At 45.8% G+C, this 27,607-nt stretch overlaps 2 protein-coding genes across 2 annotated transcripts; both read right to left on the bottom strand.

Moving 5' to 3' along the window:
* Positions 1 to 9,299: 9,299 nt before the first annotated feature.
* On the bottom strand, positions 9,300 to 13,307 carry LOC144694963 (interleukin-1 beta-like). Its single transcript, XM_078565774.1, has 6 exons — positions 13,206 to 13,307; positions 12,376 to 12,442; positions 11,796 to 12,081; positions 11,244 to 11,408; positions 10,611 to 10,747; positions 9,300 to 9,800 (listed from the first exon to the last, which is right to left on the bottom strand). Exons 3-6 carry the CDS (start codon positions 11,920 to 11,922, stop codon positions 9,588 to 9,590), a joined length of 642 nt encoding a protein of 213 aa, XP_078421900.1. The 5' UTR covers positions 11,923 to 12,081; positions 12,376 to 12,442; positions 13,206 to 13,307; the 3' UTR covers positions 9,300 to 9,587.
* Positions 13,308 to 21,992: 8,685 nt separating this feature from the next.
* LOC144694962 (interleukin-1 beta-like) lies at positions 21,993 to 25,726 on the bottom strand. The gene is made up of 6 exons (XM_078565772.1): positions 25,609 to 25,726; positions 24,779 to 24,845; positions 24,201 to 24,486; positions 23,649 to 23,813; positions 23,016 to 23,152; positions 21,993 to 22,205 (listed from the first exon to the last, which is right to left on the bottom strand). The coding sequence occupies exons 1-6, from the start codon at positions 25,662 to 25,664 to the stop codon at positions 21,993 to 21,995; spliced, it is 924 nt and encodes a 307-aa protein (XP_078421898.1). The 5' UTR covers positions 25,665 to 25,726.
* Positions 25,727 to 27,607: the final 1,881 nt, after the last annotated feature.

The raw sequence follows: 27,607 nt of genomic DNA, 5'->3' as shown, positions 1-27,607 counted from the left end.
AAAGATGTCACAGACAAAAGAACAAAGAGGGGTTGAAGGTGGTGATATTATCTAAAGGAATGTGCTAATTAAGGGTAGAAAGCAGGACGAGCAAGGTACAGAGAGCCCTAGTGGGGGTGGGATGAAGGGATCGATAAAGGCTAAAAGGTAGAGATAATATAATGGATGGAAATACATTTAAAAATAATGGAAATAGGTGGGAAAAGAAAAATCTATATAAATTATTGGAAAAAACAAAAAGGAGGGGGAAAAATCAGAAAGGGGGTAGGGATGGAGGAGAGAGTTCATGATCTAAAATTGTGGAACTCAATATTCAGTCTGGAAGGCTGTAAAGTGCCTAGTCGGAAGATGAGGTGCTGTTCCTCCAATTTGTGTTGAGCTTCACTGGAACAATGCAGCAAGCCAAGGACAGACATGTGGGCATGACAGCAGGGTGGAGTGTTGAATGGCAAGCGACAGGGAGGTCTGGGTAATGCTTGCGGACAGAACGATGGTGTTCTGCAAAGCGGTTAACCAGTCTGCGTTGGGTCTCTCCAACATAGAGGAAACCGCATTGGGAGCAACGAATGCAGTAGACTAAGTTGAGGGAAGTGCAAGTGAAATGCTGCTTCACTTGAAATGAGTGTTTGGGCCCTAGGATGGTGAGGAGAGGAGAAGTAAAGGGGCAGGTGTTTCATCTTCTGCGGTTGCATGGGAAGGTGCTGTGGGAGGGGTTGAGGTGTAGGGGGTGATGGAGGAGTGGACCAGGGTGTCACGGAGGGAACGATCCCTACGGAATGCCGCCGGGGGGGGTGAAGGGAAGATGTGTTTGGTGGTGGCATCATGCTGGAGTTGGCAGAAATGGCGGAGGATGATCCTTTGAATGTGGAGGCTGGTGGGGTAATAAGTGAGGACAAGGGGGACCCTATCATGTTTCTGGGAGGGAGAAGAAGGTGTGAGGGCAGATGCGTGAGAGATGGGCCGGACATGGTTGAGTGCCCTGTCAACCACCGTGGGTGGAAAACCTCGGTTAAGGAAGAAGGAGGACATGTCAGAGGAACTGTTTTTGAAAGTGGCATCATCAGAACAGATGCGACGGAGGCGAAGGAACTGAGAGAATGGGATGGAGTCCTTACAGGAAGCAGGGTGTGAGGAGCTGTTGTCGAGGTAGATGTGGGAGTCAGTAGGCTTGTAATGGATATTGGTGGACAGTCTATCACCAGAAATTGAGACAGAGAGGTCAAGGAAGGGAAGGGAAGTGTCAGAGATGGACCATGTGAAAATGATGGAGGGGTGGAAATTGGAAGCAAAATTAATAAAATTTTCCAGGTCCAGACGAGAGCATGAAGCAGCACCGAAGTAATCATCGATGTACTGGAGAAAGAGTTGTGGGAGGGGGCCGGAGTAGGACTGGAACAAGGAATGTTCCACATACACATGCGGGCACCCATAGCCACACCTTTTATTTGGAGGAAGTGAGAGGAGTTTAAGGAGAAATTGTTCAGTGAGAGAACAAGTTCAGCCAGACGGAGGAGAGTAGTGGTGGATGGGGATTGTTCGGACCTCTGTTCGAGGAAGAAGCGGAGAGATCATCAGACCATCCCGGTGGGGGATGGAGGTGTAGGGGGATTGGACGTCCATGCTGAAGAGGAAGCGTTTGGGGCCAGGGAACTGGAAATTCTTGATGTGACGTAAGGTGTCAGAGGAATCACGGATGTAGGTGGGAAGGGACTGGACAAGGGGAGAGAGAAGGGAGTCAAGATAGCGAGAAATGAGTTCCGTGGGGCAGGAACAGGCTGACACAATCGGTCTGCCGAGACAGTTCTGTTTGTGGATTTTGGGTAGGAGGTAGAAGCGGACCGTCCGAGGTTGGGAGACTATGAGGTTGGAAGCTCTGGAAGGAAGATCTCCAGAGGAGATGAGGTCAGTAACAGTCCTGTAAACAATGGCTTGATGTTCAGTAGTGGGGTCATGGTCCAGGGAGAGGTAGGAGGAAGTGTCTGCGAGTTGATGCTCAGCCTCTGCGAGGTACAGGTCAGTGCACTAGACAACAACAGCACCACCCTTGTCAGCGGGTTTGATGACAATATAGGGGTTGAACCTGAGAGAACGGAGTGCAGTAAGTTCAGAGAGAGACAGGTTAGAATGGGTGAGAGGAGCAGAGAAATTGAGACGACTAATGTCATGCCGACAGTTCTCAATGAAAATATCAAGAGAAGGTAAGAATCCAGAGGGAGGGGTCCAGGTGGAGGGAGAATATTGGAGGTGGGTAAAAGGATCCGTTGAACGGGGAGAGGACTCCTGCCCAAAGAAGTGAGCACGGAGATGAAGGCAGCGGAAGAAGAGTTCAGCATCATACCGAGCCCGAAATTCATTGAGATGAGGGCGTAAGGGTATGAAACTAAGTCCTTTGCTGAGCACTGAACGTTCAGCGTTGGAGAGGGGAAGGTCAAGGGGTATAGTGAATACACGGCCAGGGCTGGGATTGGAAGACGGGATGGGGACAGAGGGACAGGCAGGGGTGGAGGGTCCTGGATGGGTGTTGGTGTCGATGAGTTGTTGGATCTTGCGTTCCTTTGCACCTGAAAGAAAGAGACAAAGTTTCTTGTTGAGGCGTCGGATGAGACGAAGAATAAAATGAAACTGGGGGCACGCGCAGCTTTGAAAAAGGGTGTGGCGGTGCTGCTGGAGGGAGAGGTCGAGTGTGTTCATATGGCGGCGCATGGCACTGAGTGTGGATCTCAGAATGCGACGAGAACAGCAGTCCGAGGAGCGTTGTATGTCCCGGCGATACCTGTAATCCTGGGTGGGTTCAAAACAAGAGGGATGGAATTTCAGTTGAAATCCACGTGGGGTAAGTCAGAGACGGAGACAGTCACTGAGGAAGGAAATATGGCTGTGAAAGCGGGTTTTAGTAAACACCTTGTCAAACACCAGGAGAGAAATGGAAAGCAATGAAGGTGAACAAGGCAAAAGAGAGATACGAAAATCCTGACGGAGAGAAGTTCAAAACTTCTTGAAGGTAGGCATTCCTTGAAGAAAAGCGGCAGTCAATTAAACACTAAGATAAAAGCAAAAAACTGCGGATGCTGGAAATCGAAAACAAAAACAAAAATACCTGGAAAAACTCAGCAGGTCTGGCAGCATCGGTGGAGAAGAAAAGAGTTGACGTTTCGAGTCCAATGACCCTTCAACAGAACTGAGTGTAGTTAGGAGAGGGGCGAAATATAAGCTGGTTTAAGTTGGGGGGGCGGGGGGAGAGAAGTTGAGGGTGGGGTGGTTGTAGGGACAAGCAAGCAGTGATAGGAGCAGATAATCAAAAGATGTCACAGACAAAAGGATCAAAGAGGTGTTGAAGGTGGTGATATTATCTAAGAGAATGTGTTAATTAAGAATGGATGGCAGGACACTCAAGGTACAGCTCTAGTGGGGGTGGGGTGGAAAGATTGACAAGGTATTAGTTGTAGATTTAAAAATAATGGAAATAGGTGGGAAAAGAAAAATCTATATAAATTATTGGAAAAAACAAAAGGGTGGGGGAAGAAACGGTGTGGGGATGGGGGGGAGGGAGTTTAAGATCTAAAGTTGTTGAATTCAATATTCAGCCCGGAAGGCTGTAAAGTGCCTAGTCGGAAGATGAGGTGCTGTTCCTCCAGTTTGCGTTGGGCTTCACTGGAACAATGCAGCAAGCCAAGGACAGACATGTGGGCAAGAGAGCAGGGTGGAGTGTTAAAATGGCAAGCGACAGGGAGGTTTGGGTCTTTCTTGCGGACAGACCGCAGGTGTTCTGCAAAGTGGTCGCCCAGTTTGCATTTGGTCTCTCCAGTGTAGAGGAGACCGCATTGGGAGCAACGAATGCAGTAGACTAAGTTAGGGGAAATGCAAGTGAAATGCTGCTTCACTTGAAAGGAGTGTTTGGGCCCTTGGACGGTGAGGAGAGAGGAAGTGAAGGGGCAGGTGTTACATCTTCTGCGTGGGCATGGGGAGGTGCCATAGGTGGGGGTTGAGGAGTAGGGGGTGATGGAGGAGTGGACCAGGGTTTCCCGGAGGGAACGATCCCTATGGAATGCCGCCGGGGGGGGTGAAGGGAAGATGTGTTTGGTGGTGGCATCATGCTGGAGTTGGCAGAAATGGCGGAGGATGATCCTTTGAATGCGGAGGCTGGTGGGGTGATAAGTGAGGACAAGGGGGACCCTATCATGTTTCTGGGAGGGAGGAGAAGGCGTGAGGGCGGATGCGCGGGAGATGGGCCGGACACGGTTGAGGGCACTGTCAACGACCGTGGGTGGAAAACCTCAGTTAAAGAAGAAGGAGGACATGTCAGAGGAACTGCAAGCAAGGCGCAGATAACCCTCGTGGGGGTAGGGTGGGGTGAAGGAATCGAAAAAGGCTAAAAGGTAGAGTTAAAACAATGGATGGAAACACATTTAAAAATAATAGAAATAGGTGGGAAAAGAAAAATCTATATAAATTATTGTAAAAAACAAGGAGGGGGAAAATCGGAAAGGGGGTGGGGATGGAGGAGAGAGTTCATGATCTAAGATTGTTGAACTCAATATTCAGTCCGGAAGGCTGTAAAGTGCCTAGTCGGAAGATGAGATGCTGTTCCTCCAATTTGCGTTGAGCTTCACTGGAACAATGCAACAAGCCAAGGACAGACATGTGGGCATGAGAGCAGGGCGGAGTGTTGAAATGGCAAGCGACAGGGAGGTCTGGGTAATGCTTGCGGACAGAACAAAGGTGTTCTGCAAAGCGGTCACCCAGTCTGCGTTTGGTCTTTCTAATGTAGAGGAAATCGAATTGGGAGCAACGAATGCAGTAGATTAAGTTGAGGGAAGTGCAAGTGAAATGCTGCTTCACTTGAAATGAGTGTTTGGGCCCTTGGACGGTGAGGAGAGGGGAAGTAAAGGGCCAGGTGTTGCACCTTCTGTGGTTGCATGGGAAGGTGCTGTGGGAGGGGGTTGAGGTGTAGGGGGTGATGGAAGAGTGGACCAGGGTGTCACGAAGGGAATGATCCCTATAGAATGCCGCCAGGGGGGTGAAGGGAAGATGTGTTTTCTGGTGGCATCATGCTGGAGTTGGCGGAAATGGCGAAGGATGATCCTTTGAATGCAGAGGCGGGTGGGGTGATAAGTGAGGACATCGGGGGACCCTATCATGTTTCTGGGAGGGAGAAGAAGGTGTGAGGGCGGATGCGCGGGTGATGGGCCGGACATGGTTGAGGGCCCTGTCAACCACCGTGGGTGGAAAACCTCGGTTAAGGAAGAAGGAGGACATGTCAGAGGAACTGTTTTTGAAAGTGGCATCATCAGAACAGATGCGACGGAGGCGAAGGAACTGAGAGAATGGGATGGAGTCCTTACAGGAAGCAGGGTGTTAGGAGCTGTACTCGAGGTAGCTGTGGGAGTCGGTAGGCTTGTAATGGATATTGGTGGACAGTCTATCACCAGAAATTGAGACAGAGAGGTCAAGGAAGGGAAGGGAAGTGTCAGAGATGGACCATGTGAAAATGATGGAGGGGTGGAAATTGGAAACAGAATTAATACAATTTTCCAGGTCCTGACGAGAGCATGAAGCAGCACCGAAGTAATCATCGATGTACCGGAGAAAGAGTTGTGGGAGGGGGCCGGAGTAGGACTGAAACAAGGGTGTAGCTACCCACATGGGTACCCATGCATGGGTACCCGCATGGGCCCCAGCGATACCTGTCTCTTTATGGGGTATGTGGAGCATTCCTTGTTCCAGTCCTCCGGCAGCCCCCTCCCACAACTCTTTCTCCGGTACATCGATGATTACTTCGTTGCTGCTTCATGCTCTCAACTGTGCTTCTTACCACAGATGCTGCCAGACCTGCTGAGTTTTTCCAGGTATTTTTGTTTTTGTTTTCGATTTCCAGCATCCACAGTTTTTTTGCTTTTAAGCAACAAGATTAAGGCTGACACATGCAAAGAAAAGGAACCAAAGCTGGTGAACAGAGGATACAGTCTGCAATTGTTGAACTGAATTATGACTCTAGAAGGCTGTTAAGTGCCCAATCAAAAGATGAGGTGCTGTTCCTTGAACTTGCATTGAGCCCCATTGGGACACTTCATTAGGCAGTGTTTCAATGAAGCTCACCACATGCACATCCAACTACTAAGCTATCTTATAAAGCACACAGTGTTAGCACTTGATCTGGTCGCTGTGATTGTGTGAGTGAGTGATGGTGTTTCGTCATCATCAGTCTGTTCTTCCTTGATGACATGTAGCTCCCCTACTGCAGCCTGGCCAGGTTGCAGTTCCTGGGTATTTGAGAGAAGTCAAATCAAGCACAAAGGAAGATAGTTGTGGTTGCTGGAGGCCAATCATCTCAACCCTAGGACCTCACTGCAGGAGTTCCTCAGCGTAGTGTCCTAGATTCAACCATCTTCAGCTGCTTCATCATTGACCTTCTCTCCATCATAAGGTCAGAAGTAGGGATGTTTTCTGATGATTGCGCAATGTTCAGCACCACTCACCACTGCTCAGATGCTGAAGGAGTTTGTGCCCATATGCATCAACACCTGGACAACATTCAGGCTTCGGCTGATAAGTGGCAAGTAACAAGTGCCACAAGTGCCACAAGTGCCAGGTGTGGCAGATGATGCATGCCACATGGGTCAAATACATCAGAGAAACTTAATCACGTGGTCACAACTGTTTTGCAATTTGTATTTAATTACAAGATGTGTGCCTTGAATTCAGAAGTAATGAGACTACCGTGACTTCAGAGGTTTTTATTAACAAAAGAAAAGATTTCAACTGCATACATAAATCTATAAATTACTATTATAATAACTTCTAAAACCCCCAATTAACCTGACTCCCAATTAGACCTCCCTTAAGGCAACAGTAAGAACAAGTAGATTTAAAAAGACCCAGGTAAAGCAACACAATACCCTGGACAGTCGCATTCGAAATGAGCTTTATCAGTTTCGGCTCCTGTAGATAGCAACTTGATCCACAGAGGCTGGAGGCTTTTCACATTTGTGCTAGTTCTTAAAAAGCCTTCTCCTCTTACACATAGCCTCATCTCCTTTATACATGTTTCTCCATTTTTAATGCAAATTCCATTGTTCCAATGTATCTTTGCATCTTTGCTTTTCTCATAATATAAATCTTTCATAGTACTAATTTTATCAGTAACCTTTGGGAAAAATAAACACACTGTTTGGCTTAGCTTCTTCTGACTAAATGAAACATCTTGCCAACTCTTTGAAATTCAAACTACTCTAATTTATCTAAAAATGCAAATGTTCCTCACACCACACATTATAACACTTCAGCCATGTTCACGTATTTAGCCTTTCAAGCCTAAGTTGTTGTTGATAACTCAAAACCTCCAGGCCAGCTGTTTCCATTCAATTAAATCCCCCACACACATAGACACAGAGAAAATGTTCCAAACCCCACTATTAACCCACTTTTATAATAAATCACAATAATCTTATGAAAATTATTATATTTTTATGACACAGGCAATGACCATCTCAACAAGAGAGAATCTAATCATCGTCCCTTGACATTCAATGGAATTATCACCGCCGAATTCTCCACTATCAACTTCCTGGGGGCTTACCATTGAAACTGAACTGGACCAGCCATAGAAATACTCTGGCTACAAAAGCGGGTCAGCAAGGCTGAGAATTCTGCAGCAAGTTACTCACCTCCTGACACCCCAAAGCCTGTCCACCGACTTGTGAATGTGAGTGATGCATTGTGAGTGATAGGTATTGTTGGTAGCTGAGTGACGCGGGTGTACTCCATTGAGCAGGGTGTGAGGCTGCTGGTGCAGTTGGTACGATATGACATTTGAGAATGAATTGACTGACCTTGACTGCCCATGTGAGGTTATTGAACTTCTTTGGTATGTTTACTAGCTGACGAGAGTCGAGGGTGGGAAAACAGATGACTGAACACCGACCTGACCGCGACTGGTAGATGACTACATGACAGAATCACAGAATGGTTACAGCACAGACCGAGGCCATTCACCCATTGTGCCTGCATCAGCTCTTCGAATGAGCAATTCACCGAGTGCCATTCTCCCGCCTTCTCCGCGTAACCCTGCACGCTCCTACCTTTCACTTAACAATCCAATTCCCTGGTGAATACCATGGATTAAACCTGTCTCCCTCAGACTCTCAGGCAGTGCATTGCAGACTTTAACCACTCGCTGTGTGATAAAGCTTTCCTCGTATCACTTTTCCTAATGATCTTAAATCTATATCCTCTCATTCACGCTTCTGCCACGAATGGGATCAGTTTCTCCCTAGCTACTCTGTCCAGACCGCTCATGATTTTGAACACCTCTATCAAATCACCTTGCAACCTTCCCTTCTCCGAGGAAAAAATGTCTTATAATGAGACAATATCAAGCCAATGATTGCATTCAGTCAGTCACCATAGACGTTGCAGTGTGGGTAAAGTAAAGAAAGGATTACCTAAGCACTAAAGATGTAGATGCATTTGACTGGGGGATTGGGGCCATTCTGTAGTTGATACCGGGTGGAAGGACCCAGGTGGAGTTAGTACGTATGGCATACTGAGGGGCAATGGAACCTCGGGCATGGCCATTTGTGCCGGGCAGGAAGGTAGTCACGTGTATATCAAACTTCTAAGCAGGGCGTAATGGGCAGTGCAATTGTCGGGTCTTCATTCCACTGCTCAGGCATTAGCATGTGTCAAGTCTTACTTATACTGAATAATTTCCAACCACTGTCACCCTTAAGGATTACCACTTGACATCATTTTGGAACTGGAGAGTGAAAGGGTTAATCGGCTCAACCCCGGGACTCTTACAAATTAGCGAGTCAGGGAGGAGTGATTGACAGTTGGTTATCATTGTAAAATTTTGCTCAGTGTGAGTGGGATGCTGAGGCATGCGGATGGCACTTGTAACCTGATGCAATCGTTTAGATGAGCAAGCAGCGCGTTAATTGTGGATTGCGGTCACTGTGCCTGTTTTTTGGGTCTTAACGAACCTTGTCCCCAGGACTGGATGAAAAACATTCAGGGGTTATCCAACAGAGTGTGAGGGAAGTGGGAAATGAAGAAACAGCGGACATTCCAAAGAGTCTAAGGGAATGGGGCAGCTTTTTACACTGCAGAGATGCTGTGATCTTCCACATTTTCTTCTGTATCAACAAAACTTTCAAGGAAATGTGTAAAAATGTACATGGAACCCAATGTGTTTGAAAAATAACTTAATTTAATCAAGAAAGGAAGAGACTGTATCCAGTACAGAAATAAATTAATGATGAATTTAAATAATAATAATATTAAATATTTAAAAAAATTAAATAATTACTTATATTCAAGTTACAAAACATGACAACTTAGACTCACTCAAGTTTAAATGTAAATAACACACACGAAAAACAGTAGCAAATATTGCCACCTGTACTTCACTGACGATTTTACATAAATTATTTTGGTTAGGTTTTAATTAAATGACAATTTTATCAGCTACCCATTAGACTCATCTGACCCCAATGGATTTAAAATTCTGTACTTTGTACATACACACTCTCTCTCTAAACCAACTACTTCTGGTTTGGGTTGTGAACTGTGCTGAGACTGAGATGGTCTCAATCAGTTGTGAAGACTGTGATTCGCTTGTGGTTCTCCTTCTCATCCATCTCGACAGGCTGTCTGTTCTTTTTGGATGTGCTGATGTACCAGCCGTGGTACTTGGCTGATTCAAGCTCAAAGTGCAGGCCAGAGCTGAAGACCTTCTTAAAGAACACAAATCGAAGCAGGTCAGTGGCGCCGTTGATATTCTTCAGATTCTGGTCCCATTTCTGTGCAAAGAGAAACAAAAAAAATGGACAAAGTTAAATGCCATTCTATATCTGACGAGAGGGAGATGCGGCTGGTTTCATTTCAGGCCCGATTCCTGAACAAGGGCTGATGGTTCCGAGCCTGCAATATTTGAGCGAATTTAACCCTAATCCTGTTACCATCCCTTTTCTTTCCTGGGGGCAGTCAACTCGTGTGAATGCGAGGGCTGGTGCCCTGATATTAGGGCTCTGCCCAGACTCCTTGAAGTACATGAGTTGTGGTCATCATCCGTGGAACCCATATCCCAGTGGGAGGAGGCTTCCCGAGGCTGCGGAGCCAGAATTCACAGGGACCCCGTGGATGGGCTCACAGCCAGAGTGAAGGGAACAGGGACTGAGTCCTCTGATACATGCAGCTTGTATGGTATGAACAAGGGCAAACGGGCAGATCCTCAAGATAGCAATGATATGCGACTGTCTATTTGTCAGCTAGAAGGTCATGTGGTGCAGTGGGTAACATCCCTGCCTCTGAGAAGCTCCAGGTTCAATTCCCACCCCAGGCCTTGATGACAAAAGAAGGTGTGTTGATGGCATGGCCAAACAGATAGAGTATCATCCTGCAAATCCTTCCAACACACACTAATAGTGGTACCACCAAGGTGGTTAAGAGCAGGAGAGATTCCTGGTGATGGAGAGAAAATTGGAGCCTCCACTATCCATAGCTCTAGAATATGACATGCCTGCCAAAGCAACCTGGACTCCCTGGCTGAACTGTGGCTCACCACCACTGCCACCTGTCAGTTAACTGTGTGCACTTGTGGGATCTCTTACCTCCAGCTGCATGATGGGTCTGTCTTGTGGTCCCGTGCATGAGAGGTACAGATTCTGGCTGCTGATTTTCAGAACAACAGGCAAACCTTCAACGTCATTGCCTGCAGCTGTCTTGTAGTACCTCATATCCAATTGAACTGGAAATCAAAGAAGCACCATTTTAGCACAGTAGTCAATGCACATTGCGAGCAAGGTGAATAGAAGTGCGGCTCTCCAGTTTTAACTGGGCAAATGCATCGTCGCAGCATTTGGGAGCTTTGCAGACCAGCTGGTCATCAGGTTCAGGCTAACCAAACCAGTCACAGGAGCATTGCAATTGGTCTCAGCACTGCTTGGCCAAGGGAAATGAGTCAGGGGCTCCCTGTGCATGCCCATTAGTTAGGCATGGCCGTGCCCACACAATGCCACAATGGCTTGATGACACTTTTGCCTCACATTACCAATGGCCCATGCGAGTGAGATACTGAGCTCAAGTGACCCCTGCATCCCAGCCAAGGGTCAGCGCCTGCCCAATGGGGGAGTCAAGGGAATCTCCGGATCCTTTGTCCTGCCCGCACCCTCCCCACACACCGCCACCAACTTTCCTCTTATTTTCACTGCTGCAGAGAGGGACACTAGCTGAGATGTACCCACCTGCATTCTTTGGCTGCTGCAAGGACATGGCCAGGAGCTGGAGATTCTCCGAGAGGATCAGGGATCTGTCTTGATCATCCTTCATCTGGTGGCATTCGCTCGACACGAATCTGTAAGTGCTGCTCACATTTTCAGCAGCATCATAGCTGCTGCAGGTGGTGGCTTCTGTGGGCACAAATCCAAACGGTTTATTCACCAGTGCGGGTGAGCGGAGACGAATCAGCCTAAATGAACCCTCAGGCCACTACTTTTCTTTAGTATTTGTTGCCGGGCGCTGCTGCATAAGGCCATGCTCGATGCCCGGCCTGAGTTACCAGGAGATGGCATCTCCCTGGGACTCAGGATCACCATCAACAGAAACACTGAAGCCACCAGCGGCAGGTGGCGATGAGCCCAGATGCCACGTTGGTCAGTGGAAGTTGTGCCCTCCTCCACCCTCCCCCACAGCCCCCCCCCGCCCCCCGCACAACTACCAAGTCGGACACCACCCTACCCCGACCCCGAGGTCAGCATTAACAGAAAGGCAACACTGAAGGGGAAAGCACGTCTTACCTTCGATGATCGCACTGAAGTTCCCCAGCAAGTCAGTGTCCATGAAAGAGCCGCCATCGTATTCCCAGCCGTCACCAGAGGGCTGCTTCAATTTCTGTTTGAATTTCTCAACAGCCAGGACTAACATGACAGCCTGTTCCAGTGAGAGGCTGGCATTGCCAACTGCCGTGATGGCTGAGGATGTGCTGCTGATTTGCAGCTGGTAACTCACTCACTCTGCTTGGCAACTGGCGCTGCTGGCGCTGCTGGTCTCCATTAGGTTGGGTGCAGTCTCTTGAAAGGGGCTCTGTGAAAATGAGAAAGTGGGATCAGATCTTGCGGATTCCTTTCATGTCAGCCGAGCCTCCAACCTACTTGTAAAAGGGCCTCGAAATGAAAGATTACTCCATGAAAGATGAGCTGTGGGCCTGGGAATTCAAACCCTGAACTGTCAAGGTGCTTTGCCCAGGGTTGCTTCGTGAATTCTGCTCTTTCAGAGGAGTTGAACATTTACTGACTCAAGTTTACTCTAACTTTAGCCCAATGCATGTTCTCCCCCTCCCAATATCAGTCTGATGGAATTGCAGTGAAAGATTCTTACCTTGATCTGGGGGCAGAGAGTCGGAGAAGTGAGACGTGAATCCTTGTTGCATTTGTAACTGAGGGTTCTGTGGATAGAGCAAACATCACAGTCAGCTTATATGAAAGAAGCTAAATTTGGCTTCCTTGGCTGATTAACACAGGAAAGCTGCAACCAGCTGGTTCAACAGTAAATATAAAACACTCTTCTGTTGGTGTCTGGTAATGTAGTTTGAAATATACACTTATCCCATTGTGGTGTTAAGAGCAGTGTGATGGCGTATACACACGCAGAATCCGCACTAACTATCCCTTGCACTCCTCAACCACCTGTGTGACCGTGAAGGCCAGGAGTATTGCACAGGAAGGGGATGAAAGGAAGAGAGTGACCGCTGCACCACATGCACACAGCTGCTGCTGGTGGTGATCACAGAACCAGACTGGGATTTTACAGGTGGTGGGTAGGTGTGGGCAGGAAGAATTCCTTTTACGGCTATTCCTCATAAAACGGGAGGCTGTTTTTTTGTTTTTGTTTTCGGAAATTATTACAGTTTCTTCACAAAACTCTAAGCTTTGCCGCTAATGTTATGGATAATCAACGTCCCAGGGGAACTCCCCACATCTCCATTTCTTAGCCCGACGGCTGGAATATAAACTATGCCTTAAAATTTTAACATGAGGTCAGTCAAGCCCAGCTAAAACCAAATCATTTCTCCAAACTTTCTCTGTGATAAGAAAAATCACAGAAAAGTATTCTGTAGTTTGCAGCTGCAAACATATCCAGGTTAGAGAGGGAGAGAGACTATGATCACTCAGTTTGCATATAAACATTAAATAAATCCATCATCTTACCTTCGAGATTCATTCTCAACCATTGGAATGGTTACTTCAGTTCTCATCGCTGTTATGTCCACGGCAAGTTTGAACCTATCAGTTGTTTGAGTTATATCTTGCTGTATCGTTCTACACACAACCAGCCCTCAGCCCTCCTTTTATACATTGTGTGTGTTCCACATGCTCCGCCCCTTTGAGCTTGCTGTTCCTTTTTGTGGTTGGAAATTTTATGATTGCGTAGTGGGTTCTGAAATGTTCTTCAGTTTAGCGGATATTCCCAAATTAATTGTTGGTACCCACCCAAAGTTTGAAAATCGAGAAGATTTAAAAAACAAAGTTCAGGTATTTTTGATGGCACCTGGCTGTCATTTTAACACCGGAGTGTAATGTATTGAGCGTAACAATGCTGGGAAACTAGACAGACCACGGACGATCACTGCAATTCCTCACCCCCTACACCTCAACCCCCTCCCACCACATCTTCCCATGCAACCGCAGAAGGTGCAACACCTGCCCCTTTACTTCCCCTCTCCTCACCGTCCAAGGGCCCAAACACTCCTTTCAAGTGAAGCAGCACTTCATTTGCACTCCCCTCAATTTAGTCTACTGCATTAGCTGCTCCCAATGCAGTTTCCTCTACATTGGAGAGAGCAAATGCAGACTGGAACACCTTCGGTCTGTCCGCAAGCATGACCTAGACCTCCCTGTCGCTTGCCATTTCAACACACCACCCTGCTCTCATACCCACGTGTCTGTCCTTGGCCTGCTGCATTATTCCAGTGAAGCTCAACCCAAACCGGAGGAACAGCACCTCATCTTCGGATTAGGCACTTTACAGCTTTCCGGACTGAATATTGAATTCAACAATTTTAGATCATGAATTCTCTCTTCCATCCTAACCCCCTTTCCGATCCCCCCATTTTCCCAATAATTTATATAGATTTTTCTTTTGCCAACTATTTGTATTATTTTTAAATGTATTTCCATCCATTGTTTTATCTCTACATTTTAGCCTATTTCGATCCCTTCCCCCCACCACCAGACCCCCACTCGGGCTATCTGTACCTTGCCCATCCTGCTTTCTATCCTCAATGTCACCTATTAGCACATTCCTTAGATAATATCACCACCTTCAACACCTCTTTGCCCTTTTGTCTATGACATCTTTTGGTTATCTCCACCTATCACTGGCCCCTTATGCCGCTCTACTTGTCCCAGCCCCCCTTAAACAAGCTTATATTTCACCTCTTTTCTATTTTTCCTTAGTTCTGTTGAAGAGTCATATGGATTCGAAACGTTAACTGTGTTCCTCTCTGCAGATGCTGTCAGACCTGCTGAGTTTTTCCGGGTATTTTTATTTTTGAACTGCAATTCCTAGTCCCGTGTGCTCAATGTTCCTCTAACCCACCTGCTGAAACGTTGATATCTTATTTTCAACCGATGAGTTTACAGATTTCCATTTGCACCTGTAGCATGTTTCTTTCTGTTTCTCAATTCAGATTTTTTCCCCTCAGAAATATACTTTAATCACAAAAATTGTGAAGCCTCAATACATGACGTTTCACATTTAGCACGAGATAAAATGCAATGCAGGTCAGTTTCTTTCAATACAGTGCATGAGGTACCTCACTACAGTTGCCATTACCAGTTGTATTTACAATGTACATTTACACCTCATGTCAAACATTCTCTCTTGCATACAACCCGAGAGGTTTTACACAGGTACCAGCCCTTTGCTGTACTATGGCTGGGGGTTGTGGGGGGGGGGGGGGGGGGGGGGTGGTGGGGGCTTAGACCATGTCCTTTCGCCAGTGAAACGTTCCACTGGCTGCCCCAAGTATGTTCCTCAGCACATAGTCCTGGACCATGGAATGTGCCAGCCTGCAACACTTGATGACTGCCATTTGCACTGGGAGACCAGCAAGCAGACTAGGGGACAGATTTAAAGTGATTGGTAGAAAGATTAGAGTGGGGATGAAGAAACTTTTTTTCACCTAGAGGGATGCTGGGGGTCTGGGACTCACTGCCTGAAAGGGAAGTAAAGGCAGAAACATCCAACTCATTTAAAAATTGCCTGGATGCGCACCTCAAGTCTTGTAACCTGCAGGGCTACGGACCGAATGCTGGAAAGTGGGATTAGGCTGGGGGAGGGGAGGGGGTGGGAGGCTCGCTTTTGACCAGCACAGACATGATGTGCAGAGTGACCACTTTCTGTGCTGTAAACTTTCTGTGACTTCTGTGAAGTTTCAGGAAGATCAAAAAGGTCTTGCACTGAGTTGACGGTCTTTCAGCAGCAGCTGATGTTTAGCTCAGTGCACGCACATGGGAACAGCTGTAGTCTGTTTCTCAATTCAGTTCGTCTCAGGGGCTGCAAATTTACCTAAGCCCAGGATGAACATGCATTGGCCAAGGTAGGATTGATAGTCCATAAGGTGGAGGGACGGCAGAGAATTAAGATAATTGGCAACAGAACCAGAGGAAAGATGAGGAGATTTTGTATTTATAAACACAGTGAGTCATGATCTGGAATGCACTCTCTGTAAGATATGTGGAAGCAGATTCAATAATATCTTTCAAAAGGCCATTGGATAAACACTTAAAAAAGGCAAAATTTTCAAGGTTATAGAGAAGGAGTAGAGGAGTGGGACCAATTGAATCGCTCTTCCAAAGACACAGGCATGATGGGCCAAGTGGCTTCCTTCTGTGTTGTACGATTCCATGAGTTTATGCTTCCCTATTTCTTCCTGATGCACTAAGCCTGGAGACACAAGATGAGACGCTAAAAGTACAATCGCACAGGTAGAAAAAAGGAGTGACTCATTTCCTGAGCTGTGTGAGTTCTTGCGTTAGATGACGTTCCTTGAGGTAATGTTTCATGCTTGCAAAGGACTGGAAATGTATCCGGTCTCTTGTACAAATAGGGATGTATCTTTCAAAAATGCAAACCATGGTGTCCCCACCTGTGTAATCCAGCACTATATGGCTCAGTACTGAATAATCAGCCCTGGTTTCAACTTTGCACAGAGTGGTCAGTGGTATTAACTTCCTTTAAGTGAGATGACGGAGTGAACAATGCAGAACTCACTTACCCTGTGGGAATGTTCATTGGAAACTGTGGCATGCCATTTCACTATGAGCTCAGTAACCTCATGTAAAATAAGCTTTCTCAGCTCACACTGTGAGCAGTTGCATCACACGTTGACAGGAGTTTGGGGGGCAGTTGTGGTAATTGGGATTTGATGAGCATTACAAGACACACATTATATTCAGTTTTCTAAAGCAGGCAGTGGAATTGAATGTTCCGCCAAGTTTATAATTGGAGAGAAATACGATATCACTTGTTGTGGGTTCCCTGCTCATGTTTAAATTCATCCCAACCTGTGTAAATGATCATAGAGTCGTGGTTAGCCTGATATTATCTGTTATATATAAACAACTGAATAGTCCATATGACATAACCCATGGAGATGGTAGCATAGTGTTAATGTTACTAGGATAGGAGACATGAGTTTGAATCCCAATGTGGGACTGGGGGGTGGGGGAATTTAAATTCAATTAATTAATAAATCTGGAATTAATTGCCAGTCTTGGTAATGATGATCGTGAAACTACCAGATTGTCACAAAAACCCATCAGCAATGCTCTTCAGGAAAGGAAAGCTGTTGTCCTTACACGGTCTGGCCTACATGTGACTCCAGACCCACAGCAATGTGGTTGACTCTTAACTTCTCTCTGAAGTAGCCTTAGCAAGCCACTCAGTTCACGGGCAATTAGGGATGGGCAACAAATGCTGGGCTTGCCAGTGATGCTCACATCCCAAGAAGAAATAAAGTGAAAAAAATGGAAAGGCAAGGCTTCTGGTGTTCAATGGCATGGGGAAAGATTTGCTCTGGAAGATAATTTTTAATGTTCTTTACTCATTCTTGACTCTTGTATCCCCAGATTGCTGAAAATACAGGGAAACAATGGAAAGTAGATTAGGTTTGTGAAGAAAGGTCAAGGCACTAAATTTATTCACATTGGGTGAAAGAAGAGTCATACAGACTCGAAACGTTGACTCTGTTTATCTCTCCGCAGATGTTGTTAGATCTGCTGAGTTTTTCCAGTATTTTCTATTTTTGTTTCATATTTCCAGCATCCGCAGTATTTTGCTTTTAACCCCTTACCTCACGTCCATGTAAATTTTGCTACTTTAAGTTGTTGTGGTGTCTTTGATGAACAGACCACAGGAGAGTCAGGTTCAGATTACATTCGTTTATTTGAGCAATTGCAAGGAGGGCACCATCTCAATGCAGCTTGAGACAGTACTCTACTAAACTACAAGTGTTCATCATATTTATACATTATTGTTCGTGTACAAGAACAGTTTCCAGATTTCGATCTCATCAAGATACAGGTTTATAATAAACAGACAAGTCTCTGGTACAAAGGTACATGCATCATCTGACCCCTCCTTCACCCAGGCAGAGACCTGCCTTCCTATCCAAGCTGGGACCATCTGTCCTTCCCCTAACTGTTGAAAAGCACACTTAATCTATGTTATTGCCATCCTCTGACTCCAGTCTAACTCCCAAAACTCCCAATCTACCATATTTTCATTCTTCTTCGCCCAATATGGCCTTGCTGATGCTCGCAAGCCCTGAGAATGTGCAAGGTTCAGCAATCTCTCTGTCACAGCCTGAACTTTAAATGTTAACTACTTAGCAATTATGGTTTTTGCATGCTGGGATATGTTAACTCATGTCCCTTGACCATTACTGTATTCCTTTATTTCCCCTTAACAAAGTATTTACCCAATTCCCTTTGAATTCTACTATTGAATCCACCACCTGTGCCGACAGTGCATTTCAAATCCTAAACAGCTGTTAGGTAAAAAACAGAGTTAACATTTCAGGCCAACAGCCTTGCATGAGAAGTGTGTAAAGTTAGAGATTCAAAAGATCTTCAACAAGTGAAATGGGGCAAGAGTGGATAAAAAAAGAAAAAGGATTGTCTGTGACAGGGCAGAAGATGGGAGATATCAACTGATGAAAGAGTTGGTGGGGCAGGACCAAAAGGAGTGTCAATGAAACAAGCAAATTAAGAAAGGATGAGTCTGGAGGAGGCGTCAATGGCAGAATGATGAACAAAAGCAAAAGCAAGAAACAAGAAGATTAAGGCTGACACATGCAAAGTAAAGGAACCAAAGCGGGTGAACAGAGGATACAGTCTGCAATTGTTGAACTGAATGTTGAGTCTAGAAGGCTGTTAAGTGCCCAATCAAAAGACAAAGTGCTGTTCCTCGAATTTGCATTGAGCCCCATTGGGACACTTCATTAGGTAGTGTTTCAATGAAGTTCGCCACATGCACATCCAACTACTAAGCTATCTTATAAAGCACACAAAGTGTTAGCACTTGATGTGGTCGCTGTGATTGTGTGAGTGAATGATGGTGTTTTGTCATCATCAGTCTGTTCTTCATTGATAACATGTAGCTCCCCTATTGCAGCCTGGCCAGGTTGCAGTTACTGGGCATTTGAAAGAAGTCAAATCAAGCACAAAGGAAGATAGTTGTGGTTGTTGGAGACCAATTATCTCAGCTCTAGGACATCACTGCAGGAGTTCCTCAGGGCAGTGTCCAAGACTCAACCATCTTCAGCTGCTCCATTAGTGACCTTCCCTCCATCATAATGTCAGAAGTAGGGGTGTTTTCTGCTGATTGCACAATGTTCAGCACCATTCACCACTCCTCAGATCCATCAAAAACTGGACAACATTCAGGCTTGGACTGATATTTGACAAGTAACAAGTGCCACAAGTGCCAGGTGTGGCAGATGATGCATGCCACATTGGTCAAATCCACCAGAGAAACTTGATCACGTGGTCACAACTGTTTTGCAATTTGTATTTAATTACAAGATGCGTGCCTTGAATTCAGAAGTAATGAGACTACCACGACTTCAGAGGTTTTTAGAAAACTAAATTAAACATTTATTAACAAAAGAAAAGATTTCAAGCGGATACATAAGTGTATAAATTACTGTTATAATAACTTCTAAAACCCCCAATTAACCTGACTCCCAGATAACGGACCTCTGTTAAGGCAACAGTAAGAACAAATAGATTTAAAAAGACCCAGGTAAAGCAACACAATACCCTGGACAGTCGCATTTGAAATGAGCTTTCTCAGTTTCAGCTCCTGTAGGCAGCAACTTGATCCACAGAGGCCGGAGGCTTAGAAAGCCTTCTCCTCTTACACATAGCCTCATCTCCTTTATACATGTTTCTCCATTTTTAATGCAAATTCCATTGTTCCAATGTATCTTTGCATCTTTGCTTTTCTCATAATATAAATCTTTCATAGTACTAATTTTATCAGTAACCTTTGGGAAAAATAAACACACTGTTTGGCTTAGCTTCTTCTGACTAAGTGGAAGATCTTACCATCTCTTTGAAATTCACACTACTCTAATTTACCTAAAAATGCATATGTTCCTCACACCACACATTATAACACTTCAGCCATGTTCACGTATTTAGCCTTTCAAGCCTAAGTTGTTGTTGATAACTCAAAACCTCCAGGCCAGCTGTTTCCATTCAATTAAATCCTCCACACACATAGACACAGAGAAAATGCTCCAAACCCCACTATTAACCCACTTTCATAATAAATCACAATAATCTTATGAAAATTATTATATTTTTGTGACACAGACAATGACCATCTCAACAAGAGAGAATCTAATCATCGTCCCTTGACATTCAATGGAATTATCCTCACCGAATCCTCCACTATCAACTTCCTGGGGGCTTAGCATTGAAACTGAACTGGACCAGCCATCAAAATACGCTGGCTACAAAAGCGGGTCAGCAATGCTGAGAATTCTACAGCAAGTTACTCACCTCCTGACACCCCAAAGCCTGTCCACCGACTTGTGAATGTGAGTGATGCATTGTGAGTGATAGCTACTGTTGGTAGCTGAGTGATGCGGGTGTACTCCATTGAGCAGGGTGTGAGGCTGCTGGTGCAGTTGGTACGATATGGCATTTGAGAATGAATTGACTGACCTTGACTGCCCATGTGCGGTTATTGAGTTTCTTTGGTATGTTTACTAGCTGACAACGGTCGAGGGTGGGAAAACAGATGACTGAACACCGACCTGATCTGGACTGGTAGATGGCTACATGACAGAATCACACAATGGTTACAGCACAGACCGAGGCCATTCAGCCCATTGTGCCTGCATCAGCTCTTCGAATGAGCAATTCACCGAGGGCCATTCTCCCGCCTTCTCCCTATAACCCTGCACACTCCTACTTTTCACTTAACAATCCAATTCCCTTTAGAATACCATGGATTGAACCTGTCTCCACCACACTCTCAGGCAGTGCATTGCAGACTTTAACAACTTGCTGTGTGATAAAGCTTTCCTCGTATCACTTTTGCGAATGATCTTAAATCTGTGCCCTCTCATTCACGCTCCTGCCACCAATGGGAACTTTTTCTCCCTATCTATTCTGTCCAGACCGCTCATGATTTTGAACACCTCTATCAAATCACCTCGCAACCTTCCCTTCTCCGAGGAAAACATGTCTTATAATTGGACAATAACAAGCCAATGATTGCATTCCGTCAGTCACCATAGACGTTGCAGTGTGGGTGAAGTGAAGAAAGGATTCCCGAAGCACCTAAGGTGTAGATGCATTTGACTGGGGGATTGGGGCCATTCTGTAGTTGATCCCGGGTGGAAGGACTCAGGTGGAGTGAGTACGTATGGCATACTGAGGGGCAATGGAACCTCGGGCATGGCCATTGGTGCAGGGCCGGAAGGTAGTCTCGTGTAGATCACACTTCTAAGCAGGGAGTAATGGGCAGTGCAATTGTTGGGTCTTCATTCCACTGCTCAGGCATTAGCATGTGTCAAGTCTTATTTATACTGAATAAATTCCAACCACTGTCACCCTTAAGGATTACCACTTGACATCATTTTGGAACTGGAGAGTGCAAGGGTTAATCGGCTCAACCCCGGGACTCTTACAAATTAGCGAGTCAGGAAGGAGTGATTGACAGTTGGTTATCATTGTAAAATTTTGCTCAGTGTGAGTGGGATGCTGAGGCATGCGGATGGCACTTGTAACCTGATGCAATCGTTTAGATGAGCAAGCAGCGCGCTAATTGTGGATTGCGGTCACTGTGCCTGATTTTTGGTTCTTAACGAACCTTGTCCCCAGGACTGGATGAGAAACATTCAGGGGTTATCCAACAGAGTGTGAGGGAAGTGGGAAATGAAGAAACAGCGGACATTCCAAAGAGTCTAAGGGAATGGGGCAGCTTTTTACACTGCAGAGATGCTGTGATCTTCCACATTTTCTTCTGTATCAACAAAACTTTCATGGAAATGTGTAAAAATGTACATGGAACCCAATGTGTTTGAAAAATAACTTAATTTAATCAAGAAAGGAAGAGACTGTATCCAGTACAGTAATAAATTAATGAAGAATTTAAATAATAATAATATTAAATATTTAAAAAATTAAATAATTACTTATATTCAAGTTACAAAACATGACAACTTAGACTCACTCAAGTTTAAATGTAAATAACACACACGAAAAACAGTAGCAAATATTGCCACCTGTACTTCACTGACGATTTTACATAAATTATTTTGGTTAGGTTTTAATTAAATGACAATTTTATCAGCTACCCATTAGACTCATCTGACCCCAATGGATTTAAAATTCTGTACTTTGTACATACACACTCTCTCTCTAAACCAACTACTTCTGGTTTGGGTTGTGAACTGTGCTGAGACTGAGATGGTCTCAATCAGTTGTGAAGATTGTGATTCGCTTGTGGTTCTCCTTCTCATCCATCTCGACAGGCTGTCTGTTCTTTTTGGATGTGCTGATGTACCAGCCGTGGTACTTGGCTGATTCAAGCTCAAAGTGCAGGCCAGAGCTGAAGACCTTCTTAAAGAACACAAATCGAAGCAGGTCAGTGGCGCCGTTGATATTCTTCAGATTCTGGTCCCATTTCTGTGCAAAGAGAAACAAAAAAAAAGGACAAAGTTAAATGCCATTCTATATCTGACGAGAGGGAGATGCGGCTGGTTTCATTTCAGGCCCGATTCCTGAACAAGGGCTGATGGTTCCGAGCCTGCAATATTTGAGCGAATTTAACCCTAATCCTGTTACCATCCCTTTTCTTTCCTGGGGGCAGTCAACTCGTGTGAATGCGAGGGCTGGTGCCCTGATATTAGGGCTCTGCCCAGACTCCTTGAAGTACATGAGTTGTGGTCATCATCCGTGGAACCCATATCCCAGTGGGAGGAGGCTTCCCGAGGCTGCGGAGCCAGAATTCACAGGGACCCCGTGGATGGGCTCACAGCCAGAGTGAAGGGAACAGGGACTGAGTCCTCTGATACATGCAGCTTGTATGGTATGAACAAGGGCAAACGGGCAGATCCTCAAGATAGCAATGATATGCGACTGTCTATTTGTCAGCTAGAAGGTCATGTGGTGCAGTGGGTAACATCCCTGCCTCTGAGAAGCTCCAGTTTCAATTCCCACCCTAGGCCTTGATGACCAAAGAAGGTGTGTTCATAGCATGGCCAAACAGATAGAGTATCATCCTGCAAATCCTTCCAACACACACTAATAGTGGTACCACCAAGGTGGTTAAGAGCAGGAGAGATTCCTGGTGATGGAGAGAAAATTGGAGCCTCTACTATCCATAGCTCTAGAATATGACATGCCTGCCAAAGCAACCTGGACTCCCTGGCTGAACTGTGGCTCACCACCACTGCCACCTGTCAGTTAACTGTGTGCACTTGTGGGATCTCTTACCTCCAGCTGCATGATGGGTCTGTCTTGTGGTCCCGTGCATGAGAGGTACAGATTCTGGCTGCTGATTTTCAGAACAACAGGCAAACCTTCAACGTCATTGCCTGCAGCTGTCTTGTAGTACCTCATATCCAATTGAACTGGAAATCAAAGAAGCACCATTTTAGCACAGTAGTCAATGCACATTGCGAGCAAGGTGAATAGAAGTGTGGCGCTCCAGTTTTAACTGGGCAAATGCATCGTCGCAGCATTTGGGAGCTTTGCAGACCAGCTGGTCATCAGGTTCAGGCTAACCAAACCAGCACAGGAGCATTGCAATTGGTCTCAGCACTGCTTGGCCAAGGGAAATGAGTCAGGGGCTCCCTGTGCATGCCCATTAGTTAGGCATGGCCGTGCCCACACAATTCCACAATGGCTTGATGACACTTTTGCCTCACATTACCAATGGCCCATGCGAGTGAGATACTGAGCTCAAGTGACCCCTGCATCCCAGCCAAGGATCAGCGCCTGCCCAATGGGGGAGTCAAGGGAATCTCCGAACCTTTTGTCCCCGCCCGCACCCTCCCCACACCCCGCCACCAACTTTCCTCTTATTTTCACTGCTGCAGAGAGGGACACTAGCTGAGATGTACCCACCTGCATTCTTTGGCTGCTGCAAGGACATGGCCAGGAGCTGGAGATTCTCCGAGAGGATCAGGGATCTGTCTTGATCATCCTTCATCTGGTGGCGTTCGCTCGACAAGAATCTGTAAGTGCTGCTCACATTTTCAGCAGCATCATAGCTGCTGCAGGTGGTGGCTTCTGTGGGCACAAATCCAAATGGTTTATTCACCAGTGCGGGTGAGCGGAGACGAATCAGCCTAAATGAACCCTCAGGCCACTACTTTTCTTTAGTATTTGTTGCCGGGTGCTGCTGCATAAGGCCATGCTCGATGCCCGGCCTGAGTTACCAGGAGATGGCATCTCCCTGGGACTCAGGATCACCGTCAACAGAAACACTGAAGCCACCAGCTGCAGGTGGCGATGATCCCAGATGCCACGTTGGTCAGTGGAAGTTGTGCCCTCCTCCACCCTCCCCCACAGCCCCCCCCCGCCCCCCGCACAACTACCAAGTCGGACACCACCCTACCCCGACCCCGAGGTCAGCATTAACAGAAAGGCAACACTGAAGGGGAAAGCACGTCTTACCTTCGATGATCGCACTGAAGTTCCCCAGCAAGTCAGTGTCCATGAAAGAGCCGCCATCGTATTCCCAGCCGTCACCAGAGGGCTGCTTCAATTTCTGTTTGAATTTCTCAACAGCCAGGACTAACATGACAGCCTGTTCCAGTGAGAGGCTGGCATTGCCAACTGCCGTGATGGCTGAGGATGTGCTGCTGATTTGCAGCTGGTAACTCACTCGCTCTGCTTGGCAACTGGCGCTGCTGGCGCTGCTGGTCTCCATTAGGTTGGGTGCAGTCTCTTGAAAGGGGCTCTGTGAAAATGAGAGAGTGCGATCAGATCTTGCGGATTCCTTTCATGTCAGCCGAGCCTCCAACCTACTTGTAAAAGGGCCTCGAAATGAAAGATTACTCCATGAAAGATGAGCTGTGGGCCTGGGAATTCAAACCCTGAAGTGTCAAGGTGCTTTGCCCAGGGTTGCTTCGTGAATTCTGCTTTCTGAGGAGTTGAACATTTACTGACTCAAGTTTACTCTAACTTTAGCCCAATGCATGTTCTCCCCCTCCCAATATCAGTCTGATGGAATTGCAGTGAAAGATTCTTACCTTGATCTGGGGGCAGAGAGTCGGAGAAGTGAGACGTGAATCCTTGTTGCATTTGTAACCGAGGGTTCTGTGGATAGAGCAAACATCACAGTCAGCTTATATGAAAAAAGCTAAATTTGGCTTCCTTGGCTGATTAACACAGGAAAGCTGCAACCAGCTGGTTCAACAGTAAATATAAAACACTCTTCTGTTGGTGTCTGGTACTGTAGTTTGAAATATACACTTATCCCATTGTGGTGTTAAGAGCAGTGTGATGGCATATGCACACGCAGAAACCGCACTAACTATCCCTTGCACTCCTCAACCACCTGTGTGACCGTGAAGGCCAGGAATATTGTACAGGAAGAGGATGAAAGGAATAGAGTGACCGCTGCACCACATGCACACAGCTGCTGCTGGTGGTGATCACAGAACCAGATTGGGATTTTACAGGTGGTGGGTAGGTGTGGGCAGGAAGAATTCCTTTTACGGCTATTCCTCATAAAACGAGAGGCTGTTTTTTTGTTTTTGTTTTCGGAAATTATTACAATTTCTTCACAAAACTCTAAGCTTTGCCGCTAATGTTATGGATAATCAACGTCCCAGGGGAACTCCCCACATCTCCATTTCTTAGCCCGACGGCTGGAATATAAACTATGCCTTAAAATTTTAACATGAGGTCAGTCAAGCCCAGCTAAAACCAAATCATTTCTCCAAACTTTCTCTGTGATAAGAAAAATCACAGAAAAGTATTCTGTAGTTTGCAGCTGCAAACATATCCAGGTTAGAGAGGGAGAGAGACTATGATCACTCAGTTTGCATATAAACATTAAATAAATCCATCATCTTACCTTCGAGATTCATTCTCAACCATTGGAGTGGTCACAGGTCCTACTTCAGTTCTCATCTCTCTTATGTCCACGGTAAGTTTGAACCTATCAGTTGTTTGAGTTATATCTTGCTGTATCGTTCTACACACAACCAGCCCTCAGCCCTCCTTTTATACATTGTGTGTGTTCCACATGCTCCGCCCCTTTGAGCTTGCTGTTCCTTTTTGTGGTTGGAAATTTTATGATTGCGTAGTGGGTTCTGAAAAGTTCCTCAGTTTAGCGGATATTCCCAAATTAGTTGTTGGCACCCACCCAAAGTTTGAAAATCGAGAAGATTTAAAAAACAAAGCTCAGGTATTTTTGATGGTACCTGGCTGTCATTTTGACACCGCAGTGTAATGTATTGAGCGTAACAATGCTGGGAAACTAGTCAGACCACGGACGATCACTGCAATTCCTCACCCCCTACACATCAACCCCATCCCACCACATCTTCCCATGCAACCGCAGAAGGTGCAACACCTGCCCCTTTATTTCCCCTCTCCTCACCGTCCAAAGGCCCAAACATTCCTTTCAAGTGAGGCAGCACTTCATTTGCACTCCCCTCAATTTAGTCTACAGCATTCACTGCTCCCAATGCGGTTTCCTCTACGTTGGAGAGAGCAAACGCAGACTGGAACACCTTCGGTCTGTGAGCAAGCATGACCCAGACCTCCCTGTCGCTTGCCATTTCAACACACCACCCTGCTCTCATATCCACATGTGCGTCCTTGGCCTGCTGCATTATCCCAGTGAAGCTCAACGCAAACTGGAGAAACAGCACCTCATCTTCCGACTAGGCACTTTACAGCTTTCCTGACTGAATATTGAGTTCAACAATTTTAGATCATGAACTCTCTCTTCCATCCCCACCCACTTTCCGATCCTCCTTTTTTACAATAATTTATATAGATTTTTCTTTTCCCACCTATTTCCATTATTTTTAAATGTATTTCCATCCATTGTTTTATCTCTACATTTTAGCCTATTTCGATCGCTTCCCCACACCCACTCGGGCTATCTGTACCTTGCTCATCCTGCTTTCTACCCTCAATGTCACCTATTAGCACTTTCCATAGATAATATCACCACCTTCAACACCTCTTTTTCCTTTTATCTATGACATCTTTTGGCTATCTCCACCTATCACTGGCCCTCTATCCAGCTCTACTTGCCCCACCCCCCCACACCCCAAATCAGCTTATATTTCACCTCTTTTCTAGTTTCCCTTAGTTCTGTTGAAGAGACATACGGACTTGAAATATTAACTGTGTTCCTCTCCGCAAATGCTGTCAGACCTGCTGAGTTTTTCCAGGTATTTTTATTTTTGGACTGCAATTCCTAGTCCCGTGTGCTCTATGTTCCTCTAACCCACCTGCTGAAACGTGGACATCTTATTTTCAACCGATGAGTTTACAGATTTCCATTTGCACCTGTAGCATGTTTCTTTCTGTTTCTCAATTCAGATTTTTTCCCCTCAGAAATATACTTTAATCACAAAAATTGTGAAGCCTCAATACATGACGTTTCACATTTAGCACGAGATAAAATGAAATACAGGTCAGTTTCTTTCAATACAGTGCATGAGGTACCTCACTACACTTGCCATTACAAGTTGTATTTATAATGTACATTTACATCTCATGTCATACATTCTCTCTTGCATACAACCCGAGAGGTTTTACACAGGTACCAGCCCCTTGCTGTACTATGGCTGGGGGTTGTGGGGTGGGGGGGGGGGGGGGGGGGGCCTTAGACCATGTCCTTTCACCTGTGAAACTTTCACTGGCTGCCCCAAGTATGTTCCTCAGCACATAGTCCTGGACCTTGGAATGTGCCAGCCTGCAACATTTGATGACTGCCATTTGCACTGGGAGACCAGCAAGCAGACTAGGGGACAGATTTAAAGTAAAAACAAAAATACGTGGAAAAACTCAGCAGGTGTGGCAGCATCTGCGGAGAGGAGCACAGTTAACGTTTT

The sequence above is a fragment of the Cetorhinus maximus genome, chromosome 20, assembly GCF_964194155.1.
Source record: "Cetorhinus maximus chromosome 20, sCetMax3.hap1.1, whole genome shotgun sequence".
Taxonomy (NCBI): Eukaryota; Metazoa; Chordata; class Chondrichthyes; order Lamniformes; family Cetorhinidae; genus Cetorhinus; species Cetorhinus maximus.
This window is presented reverse-complemented; position numbering and strand designations above follow the sequence as displayed.